This window comes from Sciurus vulgaris, assembly GCF_902686455.1.
Source record: "Sciurus vulgaris genome assembly, chromosome: 6".
Taxonomy (NCBI): Eukaryota; Metazoa; Chordata; class Mammalia; order Rodentia; family Sciuridae; genus Sciurus; species Sciurus vulgaris.
The window spans coordinates 41,791,166-41,816,539 of NC_136466.1; the positions used below are offsets into that span (position 1 = coordinate 41,791,166).

A 25,374-nucleotide genomic window follows, 5' to 3' on the forward strand; every position below is an offset into this window, starting at 1 on the left:
TGTAACAAAAAATGCATATTTCCTTTAATACACTGGCTCCACTTCTAGGAATGTATCCTACAGAAGTATGCACAGAAGCATGATACACTTCATTATAGTATATTCTATGAACCATTTTTGACAAAAATAAAAACTGGAAACCATTAAAATCCAACAATGAGAATACAGTTAAATAACTGTATTTTAGAAGTACTTACACAGTAGAATACTATTAAAATAATGTATCAAAGAGTCAACAAATATATGAAAAGATGTTCAATATCTCTCACAATTAGAGAAATGCAAATTAAACCATCTCACTCCAGTCAGAATGGCAGTTGTCAAGAGTACAAGTCCCCTCAATTGATGAACAGATAAAGAAACTGTGGTATTTATATATATATATATATATATATATATATATATATATATATATATATACACACACACACACACACACACACACACACACACAAATGGAATATTACTCAGCCATAAAGAATAATAATATTATGGCATTTGCAAGCAAATGGATGAAACTAGAGAATATCATGCTAAGTGAGATAAGCCAATCTCAAAAACCAAAGGACGACTGATCTTGCTGATAAGTGGATGATGATACATAATGGGGGGTGGGAGGGAGGCAAGAATGAAGGAGAGACTGTACAGAGGGAAAAGAGGGCTGGGAGGGGTGAGGGGAAGGAAAAAACAGAATGAATCAAACACCATTACCCTATGTAAATGTATGATTACACAAATGGTATGCCTCTACTTCATGTACAGAGAAACAAGTCGTACCCCATTTGTTTACAATAAATAAATAAAAAAGAGTACAAGTAACAATAAATTTTGGCAAGGATGTGAGGGGAAAAGTTACACTTATACACTGCTGGTGGAACTGCAAATTGGTGTATCCACTCTGGAAAACAGTATGGAGAATCCTCAGAAAACTTGGAATAGAACCACCATTTACCCAGTTATCTTACTGCTCAGTATACATTCAAAGGTTTTAAAATAAGCACACTACATCAATTTTTATAGCAGCACAATTCACAAGAGCCAAGCTATGGAGCCCACTTAGGTGCCCTTCAAAAGAAGAATGAATAAAGAAATTTTTTGTGGTATATATACACAATGGAGTATTACTAAACCAAAAAAAATGACTTTATGACATTTTCAGGTACATGGATGGAACTGGAGAACATCATACTAATTGAGATAAGCCAATTCCAAAAAACCAAAGGTAGAAGCTGATATGTGGAAGTTAACCCACAATATTGGGAAGAGGAGAACAGAAGTTCAATGGATTAGACAAAGGGGAATGAAGGGAAAAGGAGGGTTAGGAAAAGGAACGACAGTGGAATGAATCTGACATAACTTTCCTACGTACATATATGAATACATCACAATGAATCTCACCTTTGTGTACACCTACAACACTGGAGTCCTAATTAGAATAACATATATTCCATGCTTGTATAATAATATCAAAATGGACTCTACCTTCATGTATAGCTAAAAAGAACCAACAATTTTTTTAATTTTTATTATTTTGATGCACTGTACACAAATGGGGTACAACTTTCATTTCTCTGGTTGTACACCAAATAGAGTCGGATGAATTCATATGGAGAGCTCTCTCAGATATATTACAGAAAGAGCATGCAGTTAAAAGATGAGTATGTGTGTACGTGTATTGCTCCATTCACAGAGTCAACTTCTGGAGGGACACATAAAGAGCTATTAATAGTAATATCCATTAGAAAAATAATTGTGGAATAAAAGGGAACAATAGAGTTAAAGAACTTTAAGTTCATTTTTTACACTTTTGGAGTATTTGAAGTTTTTTATACCTTCTGCGTGTTTGTTTTATTTTTAAAAACTTTACAAGTTGTCAGTTCAAAAGCCAAAATACATCACCAATTTGCAATAAAAATTGAGCTAAAAGAAACAAGTTCAGAAAAAATTAAAAGTAGGCCTTTCTGGAAAAACTTGACAAACATCATGATAAAGGCAGGTAGTACTTTTAGACTCTTTTCCTTAGGAACAATTTGACGATCAGGTCCTTCTCTCCCTTACATGTAGCATAATATAGTAGGAGGCTAAAACCTGGCTGTGGAGACACCTGGGTTTGAACTCAGACACTAGGTGACCCTAAACTAAGAGTCAACAACCTATAGACCAGGGCCAAATCTGTCTTGCCACATGCTTTGTATGACCCATGAGTTAGGAATGATTTTCATATTTTTAAGTAGTTGAAAAATGTAGAACAATATTTCCTAACATATGAAAATTAAATGGAATTCCAATTTCAGCTTCCATGAGTAATGTTTAATGGAACACAGTCACACCCATTCATTTGCATGCTGTCTATATCCACTTCCACCTTTCAAGGAAGAATTCAGTTGTTGCAACAGAGTCAATACAAAACCCAAACTTAGAATACTATTTGAACTTCTACAGAAAAAGTTTGCTGCCCCAGCCCTATACAGCTGAAGTGAGCCTCAATTTCCATACCCATAAAACAGGTACAGTAATATCGACAATTCCCAAAGAAGTTGTAAAGAGTGAATGTAATAAGTGAAATATTCAGAACTGACTGGGTTTTTTTAAAAAAATAATTTATTTATTTTTGCTGTACTGGGGATTGAACCCAGAATCTCAGGCATGCTAGGCAAGCACTCATCACTGAGACAGATCTGCAGCCCTGTTTTCTTTATAATATTTTTTTCTATTCTTTTTTTTTATTGTAAACAAATGGGATACATGTTGTTTCTCTGTTTGTACATGGAGTAAAGGCATACCATTTGTGTAATCATAAATTTACATAGGGTAATGTCATTTGATTCATTCTGTTATTTTTTCCCTTCCCCCCACCCCCCCACCCCTCCTTTCCCTCTATACAGTCCTTCCTTCCTCCATTCTTGTCCCCCTCCCTAACCCTAACCCCTTCCACCCCCCATTATGTGTCATCATCTGCTTATCAGCAAGATCATTCATCCTTTAGTTTTTTGAGATTGGCTTACCTCACGTGGAACCAACCTAGATGTCCCTTCAATTGATGAATGGATAAAGAAACTGTGGTATTTATAATATATTTAACATGGAAAGCAGCAGGATTTTTGTTTGTTGGTCTTGTTTTTTAAACAATTGATTGCTGTCAATCTGATTCATTTGAGGGTTGTTTTAGTGATATATAAGATAGAGTCATATCTCAGATGAAGGAAACCTTACCCTGCTCCTGTGGTCATGAGTATCATTACTATGGCCACTAAAGTCTCCACATGATTATCCCACTCAGGGATGATGCCTAGTGACTACCTCCTCTTGCAGAACCAGTCTTTCAGGAGATTCGCATGGTCCCTGCACAGAAGCCGAGTGGCCCTCACTGCACATTCTTCTGGCTGCTCCCTCGGCTACATCCTCCTCTTTTTCCATCAACACAAGCTGATTGTGCACAGAGCCTTGGAAAGATGAGTCCTTCCAAGAGGTCCCCAGGAGGACATGTGGAACAGCCTCAGCATTCAGGAAGTGCCTGCATTATGCTACATAGGAGGAGAACCAGAGTATGAGAGAAAGTAAGAGTGATGACAGTCTTATGAGGATCAGAACAAACACATGTCCCAAGCTGGATTGTGTGGCTAACACTGTGTAAATCACTCTCACCAACACTGGCTCCTCACTGATCTTTCCAATAACTCTGCAGGTTAGGTTTCACCATCGCGATTCTACACATCCAGGCAAATCATGTGCCAGATGTCAGGTGCCAGCTAAGAGAAGGGCAGCACTGGAAGGCAAAGGCCCATCTTCTTTCCATTTTACCCATGGTTCTCAAATTCGAATGGGCATCAGAATGACACAGAGGGCTTGTTCTGACATGAATTGCTGGGTGCCCTACCCATAGTCTCTGACCTGGGAGATCTGAGGAGAGCTGGGGAATAGGCATATTTACCAGGTCCACAAGAGATGCCCACGCTGCTATCTGGGGGCCACTCTTGGAAACTACTGGATTACAGTTGCAAGTTACTGAAAATATAAAGCCCTTACCCAGTCATCACATTTTCCACCTCCTACTCGCGCCCACCCCAAATCCCGCCCAACCACATCTCACAACAGAATATATTATTTATTTGAAGGAAAAAAAAAAAGATTCCATTGTTGTCTTGATAGGACTGAGGGCAAGACCTTCTTCCCAGGTCCTGAAGACTAGTCCTCCCAGGCAAATAACCAGCTGGGGAATTTTGGGCAAGTGATGTCTCCTAACTGGCCTTATTTTCCCTTCTGAGCATGCAAGTCCAAATTAAATGATTTTCAAGAGTCCTTGCAGAACAATAAGGCTAATGCTCCAAGGTCAGCAGAGCAGCCACCCTGCCCCACTGTTGATCCACACAGCTCCTACAAGGGTTCCTCTCTCCATAACGACCATTCCACTGGGAATTTATTGGGTAGGAATAAGCAGGTGCCTGTGAAATGATGGCTACTGTCTTTGGATGCTCACTCATATGACTGCTGATTTCAGGTGGTTACATAAGCTTGCATATCATTAACAATAAGATGGTGGAACAAATTCAGATTACACCAGCCCTCCTAAATGAAGTTGTTTCCCTCTGGTTTTGCTAACATAGAGAGAGGCTCCCTCCCACCCTGTACCTTCTCAGGACCTTCCCTCTCTCCTGGTTATTGTTTCTCTAAATATCTAATCAATGCCTGTCTCTGTAGCTCTGTCTCTTGAAAAAGCTTTAGTCAGGAAAAAGGTGATGCATGGCTTCACGTGTGCTAGGTTCACTGGGCACTGAAATGACTGGCCTCACAGTGCTCTGAGCCCACTGCTCCTAGGCCAGTGTTGGGCATTTACCACTGGTGTGGCTGATGGCCCTGAAGTGATGGGCACCAGTCAGGGAGCAAGAGCCTCTGGTGAAGAGTATTGGCTGCCCACCTAGGGCAGGGCACCCCTACCTCTGCACCACTGGCTAGGCACCCATCATGGAGACTGTCTTGGGCAATGTAAGGATTTCATAGCCTTCCAGTCTTTGCCCTCCAGATGCCAGTGGCAACCCCCATCCCAGTTGTGATGATCAAAAATGTCTACAGACATTGCCAAATGTTCCCTGAGGACAAAATCTCCCCCGCTAAGAACCATTCTTTCTAGACAAGAGAGGGAGGTGTGAACAGAACATGGATTTCAGAGTCCAAAAGGCCAGGGTTCAAATCCCCCAAGGAGCACACCAACCAGACCTTCTTTTTCGTTTCTCATTTAGAAACAGAAAGGCTCAAATTAAATTTTTTAAATGACAACATACAAAATTATACAAAACAAAAAGTAAAGATCCTCATGCCTCTTCCAGCCTATTCCTCAGAGATAACCAGTTACAATTTGGTGTTGATTCAGATATTTTATATGTAAATGGAAGCACTCATCAGATGTGTACATATATAAACACTTGTTTTACATAAGGAGAATCATATTAGACACACTGCTTGCTTTTTGATACTCATATCATAACTACTTTTCCAGATCACTACATTCAAATGTCCTCATCATTTTAAAACTCCTCTGAGTATTTTACTCTCAGGAACTGAGGAACTGAGGAATTGGCATGCTGTTTCTCAGTTGTAAAATAAGAGCAACCATGACTATAGATCCTAAGATTATGTATACACACACACACACACACTCAAAAAAATGCATGTTTAGAGAAGAGTAGTTGAATAAGTGCTCAGCAAATGGTAATTTTTATTTATTCAATGATTACTAACTTAGCATTTACTTTGTGTCCAGTCCTATGCTGGACCCTGGAAATGCAGCAATACATGAGACATACATAAGCTTGCTCCCCAAAAGCTCTCTGTCTAGCTGTGAAAATAGTAAATGAGTCTTTAATATTGTTACACAGATGCACAAAAAATACTTTGAGCGAAAAGTTGTTAAGTTACAGGTATGTAACAATGCTAAACAGACTATTAGGTGAACCAAAAAAGAGTCTGGGATCAAATAGAAAGCCTTTCTCAAATGAATGGTATGTAAACTGAGAGCTTAATAATGAATTGGACAGGCTACAGGAAGGGGCCCAGGAATTGTACTAAGTTGAGAGACAAAAACATGTGGAGACCCTGGGGCAAGCTGTGAACCAATCATATTATAGATTATAGTACATTCTTTTCTTTTTTCGTTTTCTTTTTTTTTTTTTTTTAGTGTAACAATAGGATATATTGAAGAACAAGAACAGAACTCTTGCAGTTCAAGAGTGACCCATAGCAGGTTTTCTCTTCCTGAGTGTACTGGTCTAGGGACTTATGTAGTACTTGGTTCCCTGCTATTGGTCCAAACTTATGCTAATTAGGGTTTGAAAAAAGTACTGATGCTATTGGCCCAAATTTATGGTAATTAGGGCTTGGAAATATTATAGTACATTCTAAAAGGAACTGCCAAAGAGTTAAGAGATGAGAGACCTATAACTCACTTTCTTAATTAAAATTCTATCTCCCCCCATACCATCTGGAAAGTTATACCACCAATATAAATTTTCATTTAGTACAGTTGGGAAAATATGGTTCTAAGAAAAACAGAAGAAAAAGGCAGATAACAGAGTCATGAGCATATAAGACCCTGAGAATATTCTATTGAAAAGTTCCTACAGAGGGGTTGGTCAGACAGCTGGCATTATCTTTAACTGTTCCCTAGCCTTAGAATTTTGAGCCTAAAGGACTTTGTAGGCAGAGCAGTCCCTTTCCTTTCTCCTCCAGGGAAGTCCAGCTCAGTACTGGCCAGAAGTAAACACTAGACAAATACTTTACACACACATCACAATCCCTCTGTATTGGAGAGTTGTAGGGTCTTTTCCTTGGTGCCTGAGATAACTCGATGTGCACCGCATTTAATCTGGCATGCATTTCAGCTTTCCCAAATGTGAGTTTAGATAGAGGATAGGAACTTGTAAGAGCAAGCCCCATGGGGCTGTGGCATGGGATCCATGGATATGGCTCTACCCTTCAAAGCTAGAGAAGAGCCCATTAGCTGATGCTCTGATGCTGGGCTTTCCTTGAGGACAGAGGCCAGGCTAATCTATTCTCCAGGTGCTCAGTGGGTGCTCTATAAAGATTCTAGTTTTCCAGGTCCTTCTTCCTTCACATCCCCCCACCTTTCTCAATGATCTGAGTGTAAGGGAAAATCATTCCCTTCTCAATAGAAGAATCAATCTATGTGAGTCACACTAAGAAACTACATAGAATTCGGAAATGTATGCCTTCATCTGCAGCTCTAGCAAGACAAAGCATGGCTCCAGGGTCATTTATTTGCCTGCCATTCTTGCCAAAGACAATAGAACCCATTCCAAGAATAGGTTAGTTCCAAATTCATGAAACTGAAGCTCTAAACTGACTGGATATGTTACTTTTCTTTGCTAGGAACATACAGTAATTCAGCTACTTTTATTTTTCAGTTCCTTGTATTTGCAACGAATGAGACTTGAACTATATAACTGTACCCCATTTACTTTGTAGTCTTGCAAAGCTGCACAGCCATGACTTTGGCAAACTAAATACATCTCAAATGCAGAAGGTAGGCAGGTTGTTTAGGAAATCCTATGAGGAATCACTTCAAAAAGAAATCATCATCTCTCAACAGATCTGCCTTTTTCCAGAACTACCTAAAATCAATGTCGGAAGCAATGATAATGGTACCCTTCCCCAACTGAGGTTCAATTTCCATGAGGCTGCCCATTCTTAGGTGTGTGCATCCTGGGGGTGGTGATTCAATTTCCCCCATGGCAGTTCAACTCATCCCTACGGTCTCAGGCTACAAAAATTCTACAACTGGACTGAGCCCAAATCCCTCCGTTTGCTCATTCCAGAGATACCCTTTGTAGCAAACACCCTCAGTGTCCTCACCACAAGCAGCCTTACAAGCACCCAAGCACAGCTGTTGGGTCTGAAGGAGTTTAAAACTGCATGCACTGCACTGTCGAATCCTGAGCTTGCCCACTCTTCTTGGGGTTCTAGCACCCACCACTCCTTTAAAAACTACACATCGACACACTTGAACCCATTTTAGGATGAAAAAATCTGGGCCTTGCTATGAAAGCAGAATGATAAGCATTCACCCCTAATCTAAAAGTATCATTTCATCATCGTGAACTGGGAATTTCTCCTCATGCCTAATCACAGAAAGAAAAATTGACTCAGGCTAGGTACTGTGGCACACTCCAATTCCAGGGGCTTGGGAGGTTTGGCAGGAGGATGGCAAGTTCAAAGCCAGCCTCAGCAACTTAGTGAGACCCTGTCTCTAAATAAAATATAAAAAGGCCTGGGGATGCGACTCCATGATTCAGTGCCCCTTGGTTCAATCCCTGGTACTAAAAAAGACAAAGAAAAAAGAAAAAGAAGAAGAAAAAGAAAGAAAGAAAGAAAGAAAGAAAGAAAGAAAGAAAGAAAGAAAGAAAGAAAGAAATAGAGAGAGAAAGAGAGAAAGAAAGAAAAAGAAAGACAGAAAGAATGACTCAAATTCAACCATGCTAAAAAAAATCATAATTATTAGTATATGTCTGCCAACATTTATGTGGCTTATATCCAAAAATATATTTTCCCCAGGGGTATTGTTTTATAAATAAATCATTGTTTTATAATAAATCATCTTAGTTGAATTACTAAGAAAAATTTACTTAGAAGAAGGCATTGAGTTTCTATTGAAATATTTTTTATGTCGGCTTCATAATACTTGCATCAAAAAACCTAAAATAATACACCCATATCCACACATTATTGCAATGTGTCTAATTTTTTCTACCATGAGGAACCCTATCAAAAAAAAATTTGTGAACTGTACTTCTTCCCCACCCCTCCAAAAAGTAACTATCATGCTAATAGTTCTTTTAGTTACTATTTTATAACAAGATCTAAAATGAATTTGGTAATGTTTTTCAATAAAATGTGGAATTTATCAAGCATATTGGTATCTGTACACATTTGAAAATTAGGAGTGTAATTATACATGTCTGTGTGCAGGAGAAGTGTTTTCCATACCGACAAAGCCCACATTACACTGTGAAGCTCTACCTAATACTACTGTATCTCTATGGGGTTCCATGTCCACAGGGAAAAATGTGACTATCCTCAACCATCCACCTGTCTGTGCTTGACCTGACCTACAGGCAGCATGAAGGAAAGTGACTTTGCGCTCAGGTGTCAGTGTCTGGCTTGGATTCTGAATGTGTGACCTGGAGACCATCTCTGCCTGCCACTTGAATGAAGACCAAAGATTCATGTGCTTCCATTAATTTGCAGCACAGATCACTCATATTCTTTGTTCCAGGAAAAGTCCAGAAATCCCATGTTGCAAATGCTAAAGAGTTACCAGAAACAAAACAATCAGAATATTCCCTGGTGGAAGTGCAGGCCAACCATATTTCCCCCAGGTTGTCAATTTTACCCATCTATCAAGCCAGACCTTTAGAAGTCTGTGCACTCTATGTTATTGGATTAATTGATAGAACTGTACTTTGGCAGTAAGCACTGCTACATGCTGAGTTGTGGACGAACATCTCTGTGCCTGTCAGATGCACCCTGGCACACCCTCTCCTGAGAAGCCACAGGGAAAGGCAGCTCCAGTCTAAGTGCCAGGGATACCTCTAGTTCACATTCTTTTCACATGACATTAACATGGGCTTCATGCCTCATTCCCTGCTTTGGTTGGTAGGTAACCCTGGGTCAAGCCCTAGAAGTGCACAGAAAACTCGTGCACCTGGTTTTTGGGTCTACCTTTATTGTGGCTTATTTAACGTACTTACTTTTTCCTTATGTTCAAAGTTTGACATCTATTTGTCTTATCGCTTCATAGTCAAAAGTGCCTGTAAGTTACCTTTTGGTGAGTGAGGCAGGAAAGAAAAATTTGAAAAAGAATAAAGACATGGCAGGCTATCATGCATTTGATTACAGATCTGAGAATAACTAAGTGCCATTTCAAATAAATTCCTGCAAGGAAACGGAGCATTTCCTGAAGTGGATGCTGGAGTGGAAGGCAAGCACATAGATCAACCCATCCTGGATGGAGTGAGGTAGGCAATGAGGGGTACTGTAGCAGACAGCAGACAAAGGATCCATGTGATGGAGGGGGACAAGCCCTGGGCAAATTCAAGGCTGGAATGTCAATAGTGGCTTCAGGGACCTCAGGACAATTCTTCACCCAACTGGGGAATCTTCTTAAATTGGCAGACTACATCGAATATATTCCACCTTCTCTGATCCTTTCTTCAGTATCTTTGTGGTTAAAGACAAGCAGGAGCAGCAAGGACCATCTGCACAGCTCCCACCCTCTGATGACCAGCTCCACCTGGCCAGGCCACCTGAGCTAGGTGCTCCTTAGCCCTCTGGAGCACAAGAAAACTCAGCATGTGCTGAGTTTTCACCCATCAGTGCTCTTGAGATCAAACAGACTGCACCCATGTTCTTAGAGCAGTGGTTTATGTTTAAAAATCCCATTACCATGTTCTGTGTGAGTCATTGAAGGGTGCCTGCATGTGGGAGGGCACAGGTGTGTTTCCCTCTTCTCAGAGACTAAAACAATCCATCTCCAAGTGATGCAGGAGGCCACGTGGAAACAGCAGGCACGATCCAGCACTCTGCAGGAAGGTGGGGCTCACCATTCAGACTCATGTGGACTCAGGCCTCTTGATCCCTGGGCATGGTCCAGACAAAGACAACTTCAGCTTAAGCCAATGTGTCCTTAACTCTCCTGGATGCTGCCTCCACCCAAAAGGTCACCCAGCTGCTCCAGGTCAGAGGGACCCCAAGAACTCATCAGCCTCCAGCACACAGACACACACTAAGATAGAAGACCAGGTGTGACATAAGAACCTTGCTTCCCTCTAGGAGAGAAGTCACCAACAGCCCAAAGACATATTGACCCTCTCGGGTATTGTTTTAAATAACTACTTTGGTAGCAGTGAAGAACAAGTAGGTTTCACACATCCAAAAGCATCTTTATTTTTAGCTTCTCCTGAGAAATTAGAAGTTCTGGGAGTGCCTGGCTTAGCCCTCAAGAATACCTCAGCCAAGTTGAGTCATGCTTGCTCTCTGGAGAAGCAGTTACAAGGGATCATAATCCATCCCCCTCCCCAGGTGCTGCATCAGGTCTACCTTCCTGCTTAGGATCCCACTCTAGGGGCACTGCAAGATGCCCATCAGAAGGCATCAGAATCTGATGCCTTCAGAGATAAGTGGGTTAAGAGTGAAACAGGCTGCTAAGTAGCAAACTGTATGCACTTCATCTCTTAAGTATTTCCAAACTGGGTGGGGTGATGCAAACCTGTAATCCCAGCTACTTGGGAGGCGAAGACAGGAGGATTCAGTTCAAGGTCAGCCTGGGCAACTTGGTGAGACTCTGTCTCCAAATAAAAATTAATAAGGGCTGGGGATATAGTTCAGTGATAGAGGACACCTGGGTTCCCTCCTCAGTGTGTGTGCATGCACATTTTTAAAAAGAAGCATCATATCTGCAATGGACTGAATGTTTGTATCTCCTGAAAATCTATATGTTGAAATCATAACTCCCATGTGATGGTGTTAGGAGGTGGGACTTTTGGGAGATATAGGGGCATGATGGTACCTCATAAGTGGCATGAGTGCCCTTATTAAAGGTTCTAGAGAATTCTCTGGCTCTATTTCCTCCACATGAAGACACAGGAAAAGTAACTACCCATAACCCAGAAGAGGGCTCTCATCATATCCCCACAATGCTACCACCTGGCTCTTATACTTACAGCTTCCAGAACTGCGAGAAATAAAAATCTATTGGTTATGAATTACTCAGTCATGGTATTTTTGTCATAGCAGCTCTAAGTGGCCAAAGAATTGTCAGACTTCACTTCTGTATTGAATGATCACTATCAGAAAATACTTCCCATCACATGCTCCCACTCTAGTTCTTCCCCAAACATCTGCTGATCTTTACAGGCTCCCAGATCACTTCTAGGATTGTTTTCCTGAACTTGACCTTCACCAGGAAGGGCTGACTGCCCCCTGACCTGAATCTCCACTCTGCAAGCTCCTGTCAAGGTACCTCGAATGCATCCTCTGGCTGATTTTATTTCAGGTATTTCTCTCCAGGCTACATAAACCACAATCAGTACAGCCTCCACATGGTGATCAGTAAGTACTTGATTCATTGATTAAGGGATCAATTAGCTCACATTCTAATGGAATAAGTAGATACATCACAAAGCACTAAGATCCTTCCAAATCTGAGACTCGAAATGAAAACTCCAGTCCTTAATCTTGTGTCACAGCTTTCTTGTCTTTATTGTATTTTTTATAAGATTAGATCAGGAGTTTTAGAAATCCCTCATGTCACAGATGCAATAAATGCCATAACTTCTGTCTTACATGCAAGGAAACTGAAGCTCAGAGAAGTTAGGCACTAGCCTTGATACACACAGCTATTCAAGGGGCAAGGTGGGAACTGCACCTGATCTCACCACTGTGAAGCCTAGGGCCTCCCAACACACCATGTCTCCTTCTGTCACACAGGGTCGCTGGGGCAGAGTGAACATTCCACAGGTCCTCAGCAATTCACCGCTGCATAGTACAACTGAGGGGCTTACACAACACAAACCCTCCACTTGGGTAGAGGAGGGATGAGGAAGGCAAAGGGATTCGGCAGTTTTCTTTGAGCAGCCATCTCCCTACTGTGAAAACACTTTAATCTACTCTACACTCTCCAATAAGAAAATTTAAGTAGTGATATTGATCAATTTTAAAATTCGGCTGACATTTTCTTCCCCTATTGAGAATTTAGCCAAACCAAAGCTGGTTCATTAAGACTCAACAAATACAATATAATTAATTCAGGGGATGTTCTACCTAGCAGGTGGAATAGCAGCAAAGACTTTTTTCTCCCCTTTTTATAAAACTACCACCACATTTTATGAGTTTGGGGAAAGGTAATAAACATGTCTTTAAAATGGATTTGATCGTGCTGAAAGAACCTCTTAAACACAGTAATAGAAAGCCGCAGCGCCCCATAATTGCAAGGTGAATTTTACTACACTCATGATTCTCTATTACTCCATCCAAAGGGTGGAACGTAACCCAGAATGGCTTTTGTTCTAGGGACACAGGGTCCTGGGAGTTCACTGAGGATCCAGAGGGAAGCCACAGCGTAACACTCACATGGCCACCCCAGCACCCCAGTCCACGTGAGGAAATGGAGCCTATGCAGTTGCCCCTGGCAGAGCTGAGTGAGTCAGGAAAAAATGCAGGCTCATCAAAAACATCAACTCCTTGGCCCTTTGCAAACATGAGCACATTGGTCTCTACAAATGTCTTATGAGACAGGAGGCATTAGACCCAATCTACAGAAGAGTAAGTGAAGGTTAGATGAAGCAAATTATTCAAATGTAGACAAGCTAATGCAAGCATTAAGATTTAACCTGAGCCCTTTAAACCCTTTCCTCCCCCACCTGGCAGTGTTTCACAGGACTCTGTGAGAAGAGAAATTACTTCCTACTATGGCCTATTGGCTATTTATTCTAAGCCTCCCTATATACTGGCCCCCCTCCCCTGGGTTAAAAGGTCCATTTAACTCTGCTGGTTTTATTGAAGCTATATTCATACTTCATTGGTTAAACTGTAACCTTTGAAATAAGAGCATTATGCTTCAAATTTTTCATTTTTCCTTCATAAGAAAACATACACAGAAACCCATGCTGCCTGAATTGAACTATCATAGATGGTAAGATTCTCAGGAACCATCTAGTTCACCCCCTTTATTTCAGAAGTGGACAAACCAAAGTCAAGAGAGGCCATGTGATGTGCCCAAGTTGTCCATTTTAACAGAGGCAGAGAAATGTCCCACCTGGGTCGTCTTCCTGGAATACATCTCTCCAGGCCCAGGGGCTGATGAAAGTGTCAGGGTGTTGGAAATGCTAAGGAAAAGCAGTCCCAACAGCAGATCAAATGGAGACAACATAAATCTCCATCTATGGGAATATTCAGATAAACGATGGCATATTCGCAGAATGACCTAAGAGGAATCAGCTACATCTATAAGTAGCAGAAGAGAAAGCATCGAAAGCAATATCAGGTGAACCAAACAGGTTAGGAAAGGAAACATTAAATTTCCTCTGTAAAATGTATAATTTAGTGTAACATAGGTGACCACACACATACGGCATAAAAGTATCAAAACATGAACAGAAAAGCAAATCAACGATCTGGTCAACTTTAGAAAAAAGAAAATGGGAAGAAAACCGAGGCAACACACATGGATTTCAATCTTGGGCTTTATTTCTCAAAATAAGTAAACAGGCAAAGACAGACAAAGATTAAAAAGGAAAGTGTTAACTTGATCTGACTTCAAAGCAGAGAGTCTGAGTTAAAGCAGGCACACACCGATACTTGAATTAACAGTTTTCTGTTTCTTTTCTGCTAGAATTGAGTCACAACGTTTAAAAGTTAATACTCTAAGCATTTTTCTTTTAATGGTAACTATTTTAGTGTTAGGATCAAGACACCAAGGAGATAGCAGTTGGGGAAGAGCCAAATTTGGCTGGAATGGGAGGTAGTCTGGAACAGGCTGTAGGTGAATAAGAAGAGTCACTGTAGGAAAAGCATCTTTGTTACATTATATGGAAAGAGAGACTGTAACAGGAGACACCAAACCTGCCAAACATGAAGGAGTTGAAAGAAAATTATTAAAATGTGCCCCACAAACCAGGCCAACTGCCTCTGAAAAGCAGGGATCAGAGAAGGTAGATGGAGTCTTAGAAAACAAATTTTTTTCAAGGCCCTATGAATGAATGCAAATCAGAAGCTGTTTGTGGGGTGAGGTTAAATTCCACATCAGAGGAATGCTACAGACTCGGGATTTCTATCAGGTTTATCATATAAATTTTCAGATTCATCTAAAGGAAAAAAAATACCTAAAGAACAATTCTAGAAAAAAGCAATTCTGACTTCCCACACCCACTTTAAAACTTTGGCAAAACACAAATACTCTGGTAATCCACTGGGCTTTAGCTTCCAAAAATGCAGGTAGAACACGGGCAGAACTTTTTCCTTTTGAGTTGTAGGATTTCTGCCTTAAAACAGTTCAAGGCTTTGGTCAGGATTTGAGCCTGTCAAGACGCTGGTATAACAGATTGGAAGTCAAAGGGCAAGGGTTTTCTTCTTTCCTTCTATTCAAGTGAACAGTGTGAAGAACAGGGGTCCCAGACAACATGGGTTTTATTTTAATCTGGAGATCAATTTCCAGCAGTTCCTATTCTGCTCTGAAGATCACTGGCTGAGTGCTAGCTACAGACGGGCTGCCCAAGAAGAATTAGAATTCAATCCAGAAGAAAAAAAAAAAAAAATCTGTCATCCTTAAAGCCTATGGCTGCACACTTTCTCTAAAACACTCATTTATGCCACTTTAAAGGAGCCTGCCTGTTTCACATCAGTTCCATGAGGAATCTCTGCAACGGGGTCTCCTAACATGACTTGCCTAGAGTGGAATGTAAAACCCAAACATACTCTTTCTGGAGTGGATGAGGGCAATAGCAGAGAAATGCAGCTCATTTGTGTCCCATCACTTTGGGACATCTTCATGTAATCAGAATTGCATCCTAAAGTAAGGTAGTGATTATATACATAACATTACCTTTTATGTAGAAATTCATATGTGTAAATTTTTATATATACATAGATACATATAAATTGCCCCCAGTACAACAACAACAAGACCCTTTAATCCAGACAAAAACATTGTGACTTAGCTTTGATTTTCTTTTTCAAAAAGGACGAGTAAGGAGCTTTGGAATAACTTGTTAGAATCCATTTTGCATCTTGTTCATCCCCCAAATGAATCCCCAAAGCAATACCTTTAATTATTATTTTTTTACAACAGTATTGTGGCTCAATAAATTATATCTCTTTTCCCCTCCAGGTCCTTTGAATAACCTTCCTCATTAAACCTCTTCCCTGAGAGGAAGATAGAGAAGGGGATGCCACCTCCATTACTATACCAAGGGTGACCGTCATCAGCAAGGTTGGTCTACACAGTACCACGGAGCCTGGTCCACAGACTGAAGGCACATAATGCCCAGGCCTCATTGTAGCCACAGAACACACCATCACAGCTACAAAGGGCTGCGTCACCTGTAGGAACACTCGACGGCTCGGGGCTGGGTCAGTTACCCAGACCTGCTGCCCTCACACCCACCAGTGCTTATTCTTGCTCCCCACCCCTGCCAGCCCCAGAGCTTACACACACTCCATTCCTGTGCAAGGTCGTGGGTAGATGTCTTGGGATGGGTAACTGGGAGCACCCCATCAGAGGTGCCTTCCTCACTGCTGTCCCTGTTATCCAGCACAGTGGGCTTAAACATGGAGCACGTGAGAACAGTTCATAGGGTGAGTGAATCAATGTAGTAAGAGCCTGAACCTCTTCAACTCCCATAACAGGGAACTGGGGGAATAGCACCACGGTGACCCACCTAGAGCAGAATAGGCTAGCACCCATTCAGCCCTGAGAGGTTCAGAGCAACCCAACTCTGAGGCCATTAGAAGGAAACAAAAGGAGAAAGAACTAAATAAAACCTGGATGGAAAGGAAGGGAAGCCATAGGGAAAGTCAGCTACATAAGACAGGAGAAAATGAAAAGCATCCACTACTTGCTAAAGCAACCTTTGCCAAGCGATGTGCAAATTAACTCATTTAATCTTCTCATTTATTACTCAAAGTATTATTACTATTCCATTTCCAGAAATAGTAGACTGAGAATCAGAGAAGTTAAGCTACTTGCCCAGAATCACACAGTTAGGAAGTGGCAGTCAAGTACTAAACTGAGAAAGAACCTGATTCCAAACTACTAGACCCTACACTGCATTTTCCAAAGTGCACCCCATAGAACACTCTGCTTCCTCTGGGTCCCTGGGAGGTGTGTCATTGAACCATAGAAATGAAAACAGGTGGTAAAAAGCAAAGTTGGAAAATGGTAGGTTAACTAAACTTATTAATTTATGTATTTATTCTTTGGTAGCAGGGATTAAGCTCAGGAGTGCTTAACCACTGAGCCACATCCCCATCCCTTTTTTAGCTTCAGACAGGGTCTTACTAAGTTGTTTAGAGCCTCACTAAGTTGCTGAAGCTGGTCTCAGACTTGCCATCCTCCTGCCTCAGTCAGGAGGCTGCTGGGATTACAGGTGAGCAACATCACACCTGGCTTAAGTGAACATGTTTCCTGAAAGATTTTTCCAAGCTCTGAAATTGCTAATGAACATTAGGAATGTGCAAGAGATGACTAGAGAATGTACATGGCTGCCCCTCACTAGGAACTGTGATGAGATCCAACTTCAAGAAGCAATGCCCTGGTCTGAGCTCCTGGGTTGAGCGGAGGGAAGGTGTGACTTAACTGGCAAAGTGGCAGAGGCTTTGGAAAACTCTATACCTTGGCCCTCCTCCTGCAGAAGTCTAGTCCTGGGTCTCCTCTTCTTCTGTCTATGCAAGACAGGAAGCCCATCTCACTGGCCCAGGGCTCCCTCCAACTAAGCAGCCAGCCTGGTGCTCTCCACAGGGTGTCTTTCTGGGTGAACCTCACAAAGCACTCTTCTCACCTGAGTTAATAATTGTTCCCTTCAGTTCTGAACTCCTGTCCATCCCTTCTGCAAGGAGATTTGGCATTAAATCATTACAAGGAAAAAGGATGTACTTCCTTCCCCTAATCTCAAAGAATTCGTTTTTGGAAGCCTGATGTTGATGACTATTATATTTCACTGACAGAGCATTGATGATTCATTTAAAGATAACAAGTTAAAGAAACTGGAGCCTCGTTTTTGAGGCCAGGTAAGGCACTTTTCTTCTAAGTGCTTTAGAGTCGATTACATGATGAAAAGTACAGGCTCCATAAACCTGTTGTGCAAAGTTCAGTAAATATCTTTAAGCAGAGAGTGTAATTACAGCTCAGTAACTACTTCTGGAATATTTTGAGTCTTCTAATTATTCACACCAACACCTAAGATAATAAGAAATCACAGAAGCATTTCAAAGGTCAAGCTAGAAAGCTAGGTTAAAAATTCTGACCACTTGTGACAGCCAGAGCTCAGGGCTCTATGAGAATGAATGATGACTTGAAGTTGTTACGCCAGATTCCTACAGGAGTAATATCAATTAGCAAGTATGTCTGGGGATCCTAATCACCAAACAAGATCCTCCAAAACACTGCCTTCTTATGTCACTCCTCTGCTCAAGAACTTTCTGTGGCTCCCACTGCCAAGAAAACAAAATTCAAATTTGGTAGCTTGGTGTGGCATGCCCTTCATAACCTGTCTCAAATGACTTTTGTAACTGTAATATACTCGAATTCCCCATGCTGGGCCCTCCTCCTCCTCCTCTTGCCCAACTGCATACCACCTCTGTGGCGAAGCCTCTTCTACCCCCTCCTAGGCCGTATCTGTCCTCTGAAACTCTGAGAGTGCTTTTCAACAAGTTCTGTTTCTACAAAGAATAAGTTTGCCCCAACCACAAACCCGCCTTAACTACATTTGAGTCTCTTTCAGTTTAGGAGGGGAGATGACTTCTCTCTACTGCTGACAACTTGCACCAGATTTCAGCAATTCTCCTATTTTCTGGAAGATGAAATGCTCCGCATCTTCCATGCCTGTGGTTTATATTTCACCCGATTCTGTCAGCAGGGAAAGGGTAACCTCCCATTTGTATTGAGCAGCACACAGTGTAATTGATGACGTCTGCCTGGGGCTGATATTTTAAGTGAAGGCTATTCTCAGCTCCGCCCGCTCTCCCCAAGGCGCTGAATAGCAACAGCCAACAGCAGCTTCACCTAGGGTACAAAGTGGAGCTACTCATTAAGGCCTTCGATTAACCCCATGGAGTCATGAGATTTTTCTGGAAGGATCCATCAGAGCAGACCCAGGTTTTAAGCCTGCAAGCTTAAAAAAGAGAGCAGGGGAAAGGCCATCATTTCTAGGAGAGAAAAACCCTTGTGTGTGTGTGTGTGTGTGTGTGTGTGTGTGTGTGTGTGTGTGCGCGCGTGTGTACACATATACATAAAACTAATATATATGTTTAACTGTTAATGGACCTTTATTTTATTCATTTATTTATATACAGTGCTGAGAATTCGGACCCAGTGCCCCATACATGCTAGGCAAGCGCTCTACTACTGAGCAACAACCCAGCCCTCTTGCTTGTATTTTTCTTGCTTGTATTTTTTACCTAAGCAAATTTAAATACCAGGTTGTTTTGGGTGCTTAAAGTTTCTGTGTAACCCCCATGCCAAGGGAAGTAATCATTTATACTCCCAGCAATGAAAAGATGCCCACCTTCAGTACTCCCTTCTCCTGTGTACATTAGTAAAAACAAAAATGTCTGTCCCTGGTAGGGTTTTGTACTTGTTTGCAACCCTGGGAGAAGAGTACATCTGACAGCTATTTGATCCTTGTAGGACAAGAACCTATTTCTGGTTCGTAGCTTTAAAAAAAAACAAAAAAAAAAAAATCAGTTCACTGGAACCATCAGTTGAGTTGCCTTTGTGAGCAAAAGCCTGCTAGGGACATCTGCAGAAGGGCTCATTTATCAGACATGGACAGGGAATTTGGAATTTGTTGCTCAGCATCTATGAATATTCTTCATAAACCAAGTTTTGTCCTTTTAAAGAAAGTTCTCCAATTTGGATCATTTTTCATGAGAAATTCCTAAACTGTATTACTAATACCTTCATACACATCAGTGTGAATGACTGCGATGTTTCAGTCATGATTAGATCTGGAAAACAGTGAGGCCTAGCAGCCCAGGGCATGGAGAACCCAGACAGTCTGGAAAGCAAAGCCTTCCATACACCTGCCTTCACACCTGCAGAGTCCCCACCTGCTGAGTCCCACACTGCATCTCACAGCGTTGCTTCACAGCCATTAACATATCCCTCTGCAACTGAGCTCCCCTGGGGTGGGCACCACAGCTTCTTTGCTCTGTCCTCAGTACCTTGGTGGCTTGTATAACCAGTGTGAACTCAATAAAGGTCTGAGAGGGACAGGATGGTTGAATGCGTGCATGAATGCACAAAATATTGCACTCCTTCAAGGCATAAGGTAAAAGCACACAGGAAAATTTTAATACTGGTTCTGTTGATAGGAAAACCAGAGTCCAGAGGGAGTGATCAATTAAAGTGACAGAGCAGAGGGCATAAAAGGGCACCCCACACCACACAACATGTCAATACCTCCCTCCAAGTGGACCATGCCATCACATTCAGTACTCAAGCCACGCACTGAAGCTGGTTCCCAGAAGCATGAACCCTCTGAGACGTGGTAGGCAATATCTTCCTCTCAGTTTCAGCAGCACTGCATAGATGGACTTGAAATGCAACCTACCATCATTTTCCGCAACAGGGGCTGTGTCAAGAGCAGTCATTCGTGCAAAGATGGGAGTAGGGACCTGATTCATGGCAGGTCCTTGTTGTGTCTTAAATAACTTGCATGAGGATGTGGTTAGTGATTTATAACAGCCATCAAGATGCTATTCTGTGCTTGCTGGGGTGCATGGAAAGAGCCCTCTGAAGACCAACTGAAACCCAAATGGTCAGCTGAAGCAGAAACAAACTTTTATTTAGAAACCATGAAGAAGTTCTTTAACAAAGTATTGGTGCCCTTGAAAAACTCCCAGTTAACCTTTTCCATAGAAAGTTTCATTTTTATGGCTCACGTGAATTGAGGAGCACCTCTAGGCACATGTTCTGTGGCTAAAAGCAGGAGATTCAGTCCCACAATTCACTAGCTTAGTATGATAAGCACTATTTGTTGTTTTTTATTTTAACCAAATCAATCAATAATTGTACTGGTCAATTCAATTTTAAAAAACTGTTTAAATCTGTCCTAGACATAACCTCAAATATCCAATTTGATAAAATAATTTCTATTACCCCACTCAATTTGATCCCCCAAATCAATAAAACAAGACAGCTAGCTGGCCTTTGTGAGCATTAACTCAGCACACAAGGAAGAAAAAATGAGACAGCATTTCCCACAGGATACACAGCAAGAAACCTTACCTTGGTCAAAGGGCTTGTTGGGATTCCAGTTTCTGAAATAATCATCCTATAAAAGGAAAAAGCAGAAAACAAAAGGTCAGCTTTCAGGAAGCTTCTCACATAACTGCATTAAAACGTGTCTTTCTCCCCATTTTTCAAAACATAAGGAAAACCACAACTTGGAAGTCTTTCCCAAAACAGGTATAACTGTCCAATTGAAAAAAACAATTTATTTTTGAAATTCTTATATTTCAAACTGTATGTATTAAACACTGGAAATAGTAAAAAAAAAAAAAAAAAAAAAAAAAAAAATCTAGTCCAACATGGAAACAGCATTGCTCTTCTTGGTTTGACATATAAACCCAGACAACTTCCATGTTCAAGGTACACTTGCTATCAAGTATACCATGGATGCTGCCTGGCTGCTCTCATTTATGATTAAGCCTGTGTGTTTTTAACAGCTGATAATTGAACTGTCAACATTTCTTTTACATGGAGGGCATGTATCTTGCAGTGCACAGTTCTAGCTTTCCAGCACTCACAAAACCCAACACAGAGGGCCATTCAAACATTAGAATTAAGCAAAGCACACATTCGGCTTAATACCATTTGTTCTGGGCATGCGAGGATGGAAAACAAAAGGCAGGGCAATCTGGTCTATTCATGACCATGTCTGTCTTGCACAAGTTTGCATCAATTTATGCTCCAAGGCTGGGCACCTTTGTTACTTTGAAATTGCAAGAGGCTAGGTCACTTGTTTCTTCAGAGTTATATTAAGCTCCTACCCTCTTCTAACAACCCTTTCCTCCAGACAGTCACTAACTTGGTCCCTCCCCTCCACACTTATAGGCCCCACTGTTCCCCAGTACACCACTGTCAACAAAACTGAAGAGTTTGCAGGCAAAGAGGACTCACTCCTCCCTATCAACCTGACTGTCTCTAAGGCCTCTGCTGCTTTCTAGTTAATATCCAGTTTATTTGCTCTGTTTTTGGCAGATGACTTGCATGCTGCAGACACTTTCGAAAAGATGTTCAAAATAAGGCCTCAATTTCTCTTCCGGAGAAGTTAATTTACATCAAAGTACACAATTAGTTTAAATTATTGTCCAGACTGTCTCCTGCTGCAGTTTATCTCCAACAAAATCTCCCATGAATTTTATCAGCCTCTGTGTCGTTCAATTACCTGGCTTTATTAGATCCTCGTTGAGTTCACCTAAGCCTTTAAATAGATTTTAGGAAACTGGATTTAGAGTAAAATCAGAACATATTGCTTCTTGGCCAGTGACTCCATCTTCCAGAGCATGAATAAACATGAGCAGGTTCCTCTGGGTCCTGGAGATGCGGCATTAAACTATTTTTAACTCCAAGGAATTGGCCCACTTTGTTCTGGCTTTAATTTTATGGCATAACTGACCTCCTCACCCAACTGGTTAGGGAGTCTCCAAGGTCTACACCATGAAATATCACTGAGAAGTTTAAAACAATCTCTCTTCATTATCTCCCTCCACTTTTTATTTCTTTTTATTTTGAAATTCTGCTAAAACTTGGCAACCAGTATTAAATTATTTTAACTTAAGGACTGGATGGTGGGTAAGAAATTCAACACCTGATTTCTCAGTTTGATGCCAGTGTACTCTTAGCCTTCTACAACCGTGTTACCAATGGATGGTGTTGCCAGGGTAAGAAAAGAGAGAACTCAAGATAAATTTGTCCTCTCCATGGGAGGGAAAAAAGAAACACACCGTCCATCCTTCCAACTGTAGTTTATCAATGCACTGTTCACACACAGAGGACAGTGCCATATCCATTGGCAATATGAATCCTTATGAAACCTTTTCTACTTAAGGATGCTGTACTGATACATGGAAGCCCTTGGAAGCTTCAGATGTGTGTCTGACAGGGAAGGGCAGGAGCCAAAGACCAGTTCCTCTGCTTCAATTTCACATGTCACATTCTCTCTGATGTCACAGATAAGTTAGAGAATGTCTCAAGAACTGAATATTCCCTAATGATCCCAACATACTCCATAACTGGGAGGAAGTATTCTTCTGGACCTTGTCACTTTCCCAGGTTAACTATGATTGTCATTTTACATATTTCTTGGGGAAACCCATAGTTTTAAATATATACCATCTAAAAGCAGATATCTGCTTTAGAATATTTAAAATCCATTGCAAATGTAATAACACTGCCTAATTACTATCAAAATGTAAAAGAACACCTTGAGTAAAACCTCATTATGCAAAATAAGCCCTTCAAACAATCCCCTGCCCAGAAAGGCCAAACAGGGAAGGAAACTTATTTCATCCATCTGATTGCTTCTGCTCTGCCTCAGGAAAGTAGATTGCCAAAGCAAAAACCAATGAGCCAGGAGCTGGGAAATCTTGGGTTTCACGGCTTTGGCTGCAGCTGATTAAAAAATAAATAAATAAAAAAATAAAACCCATCAGGGGTCAAGATCATGAGTACGTGTAAATACTCTACACACCAGAGCCCACTTGGGGGATGGTCAATGACCATGGGGGAAGGGACGCTGCAGTCACTGCTGCTGTCAAGGTCAGAGTATGAGATATCGGGGCACACGTGATCACCCTTCCACACACTAGCCACAGAGTAAGTTCACATGGACTGGGGCTGCTTCAATTAATTCTGCATGTCTAGGAGAACTGCTGGTACAGCAGTATCAAATCTATGTGCAAAAGGCTTAAAATAAGGGAAGGCATCTCCCAGAGTTTCACCTCCTGACAATTTGCTAATCCTATGCCCCACCTTAAAATGGAGGCTCCAAGGACATAAGGACAGCTGTCTTGATCCAACACTCTATCTATACCATAGCTGGTCACTTCTCCAGGACCTACGAGCCAGGAGGCATCAGTCAAGCTTTTGTCTTATTTTGTAACTTAATTAAAATATACAGAATAGATGTTATCTTGTTCCCACCCTAGGAGTAGGTTTACTTTTCCCCACAACACCTAATGCTACATTATCTGAAAGTATGTTCTTGGAGCATGGACCTCAAAGTCTGGTCCAGATGCCAGCAAGGTCCAGGACTTTAGGGCCCTTAACTCTGGCCTTCCCCATAGCCCAAAAAAGTTGCAGACTGTTGAAATTCAGACTTTGGTGAAAGGCTTATTGGGTAGATGAAACTTGTCAGATGAAATGTGTCTGAGCTGGCCTCTTGACTGGTCGTTTTGTCATCTAGTGATAAAGCTTAAAAAAAAAAAAAAGACTTGCAAGACCACAGTAACTGTTAACTGTTAAAATATAAACCTAACTAGAAGGATGTATATCAAAACATAGCCATTTATTAAATTTAATAACTCCCATTAATGTATTATACAGGTTGAGCACTGAAGGATGGCAGTGTTACACCATATGTATATTTTATGGCCCACACTGCAGGTACAATTATGTCAGGCCTCCACTGGACAGAGCAGAGAACAGCCTTGCTCTTAATTCTAAATAACCCATAGGAGGGAAGGCCCATTCCATTTCATAATTGAAACTTATCCAACTCTTTTTTTAGGGGCTGTTAAAAATACAGAAGACCCTATTAATTTAAACAGAGGCTCAAACTTGAGCACACTGACTGATGTCTGAAATCATGAAGTATTTCAGGGCAGCAGAAAAAAAAATCCTAAAAAGTTAGCACAAAGATCATAGCAAGAAAATGTAAAAACATTACAGGTCTAGGATGAGGACAAAGGAAGGAGGCAGGATTGATGGTAGAGGAAGAATTAGAGACTAGTAGTGGCCCTTGCTACAATTATTTTTTTTTATCCTCTATAGCTGATTGACACAGATAAAATCATATTTCTCCATTTATCTCACTAAATATTCCATTAGCATAATGATGGAACTTGCAAAATTTGGGGCTCCCAGTACCTGGTGCAAATGAATTAACTCTGGGTTTCCAACTACTTTAGAGATATTCTGTTTGGATCAGAATCCATGAGAAAGAAAAAAGAATATATATCCATATATGTGTGCATACATAAATACACTATGCAAATAACACTACATATTACATATAACAGACATTAGTAAAGACATGTCTACTAATATCAATATCAATAGCATATATGGTGAAACAGACACACAGAGTTGGCTTTCTGTATCCATAGATTCAACTGATGAGGATCAAATATATTTGAAAGAAAAATGTGTCTGCCTTCAACATATAGGTTTTTTTGGTCATTATTCCTTAACTAATACAGCATAACAACAATTTCCATACTTTTGCATCTCCATAATACATTTTACATTGTATTAGGTATTGGGAGTCATCTTGAGATGATTTAAAGTATATGGTGAGGATTGAGCAGGTTACATGCAAATGCTACACTATTTTATATAAAGGGACTTGAGAATCTACAGACATT

The 25,374-nt window shown here is 41.0% G+C and overlaps 1 protein-coding gene across 2 annotated transcripts in view; it reads right to left on the reverse strand.

Moving 5' to 3' along the window:
• Positions 1–25,374, reverse strand: part of SPOCK1 (SPARC (osteonectin), cwcv and kazal like domains proteoglycan 1) — a 518,936-nt gene that overhangs the window by 274,165 nt on the left and 219,397 nt on the right. For both annotated transcript variants that reach the window (XM_079143902.1, XM_079143903.1), the window contains exon 3: positions 21,014–21,059. In XM_079143902.1, the coding sequence (XP_079000028.1) occupies positions 21,014–21,059 (46 nt within the window). The remainder of the gene's footprint in view (positions 1–21,013; positions 21,060–25,374) is intronic.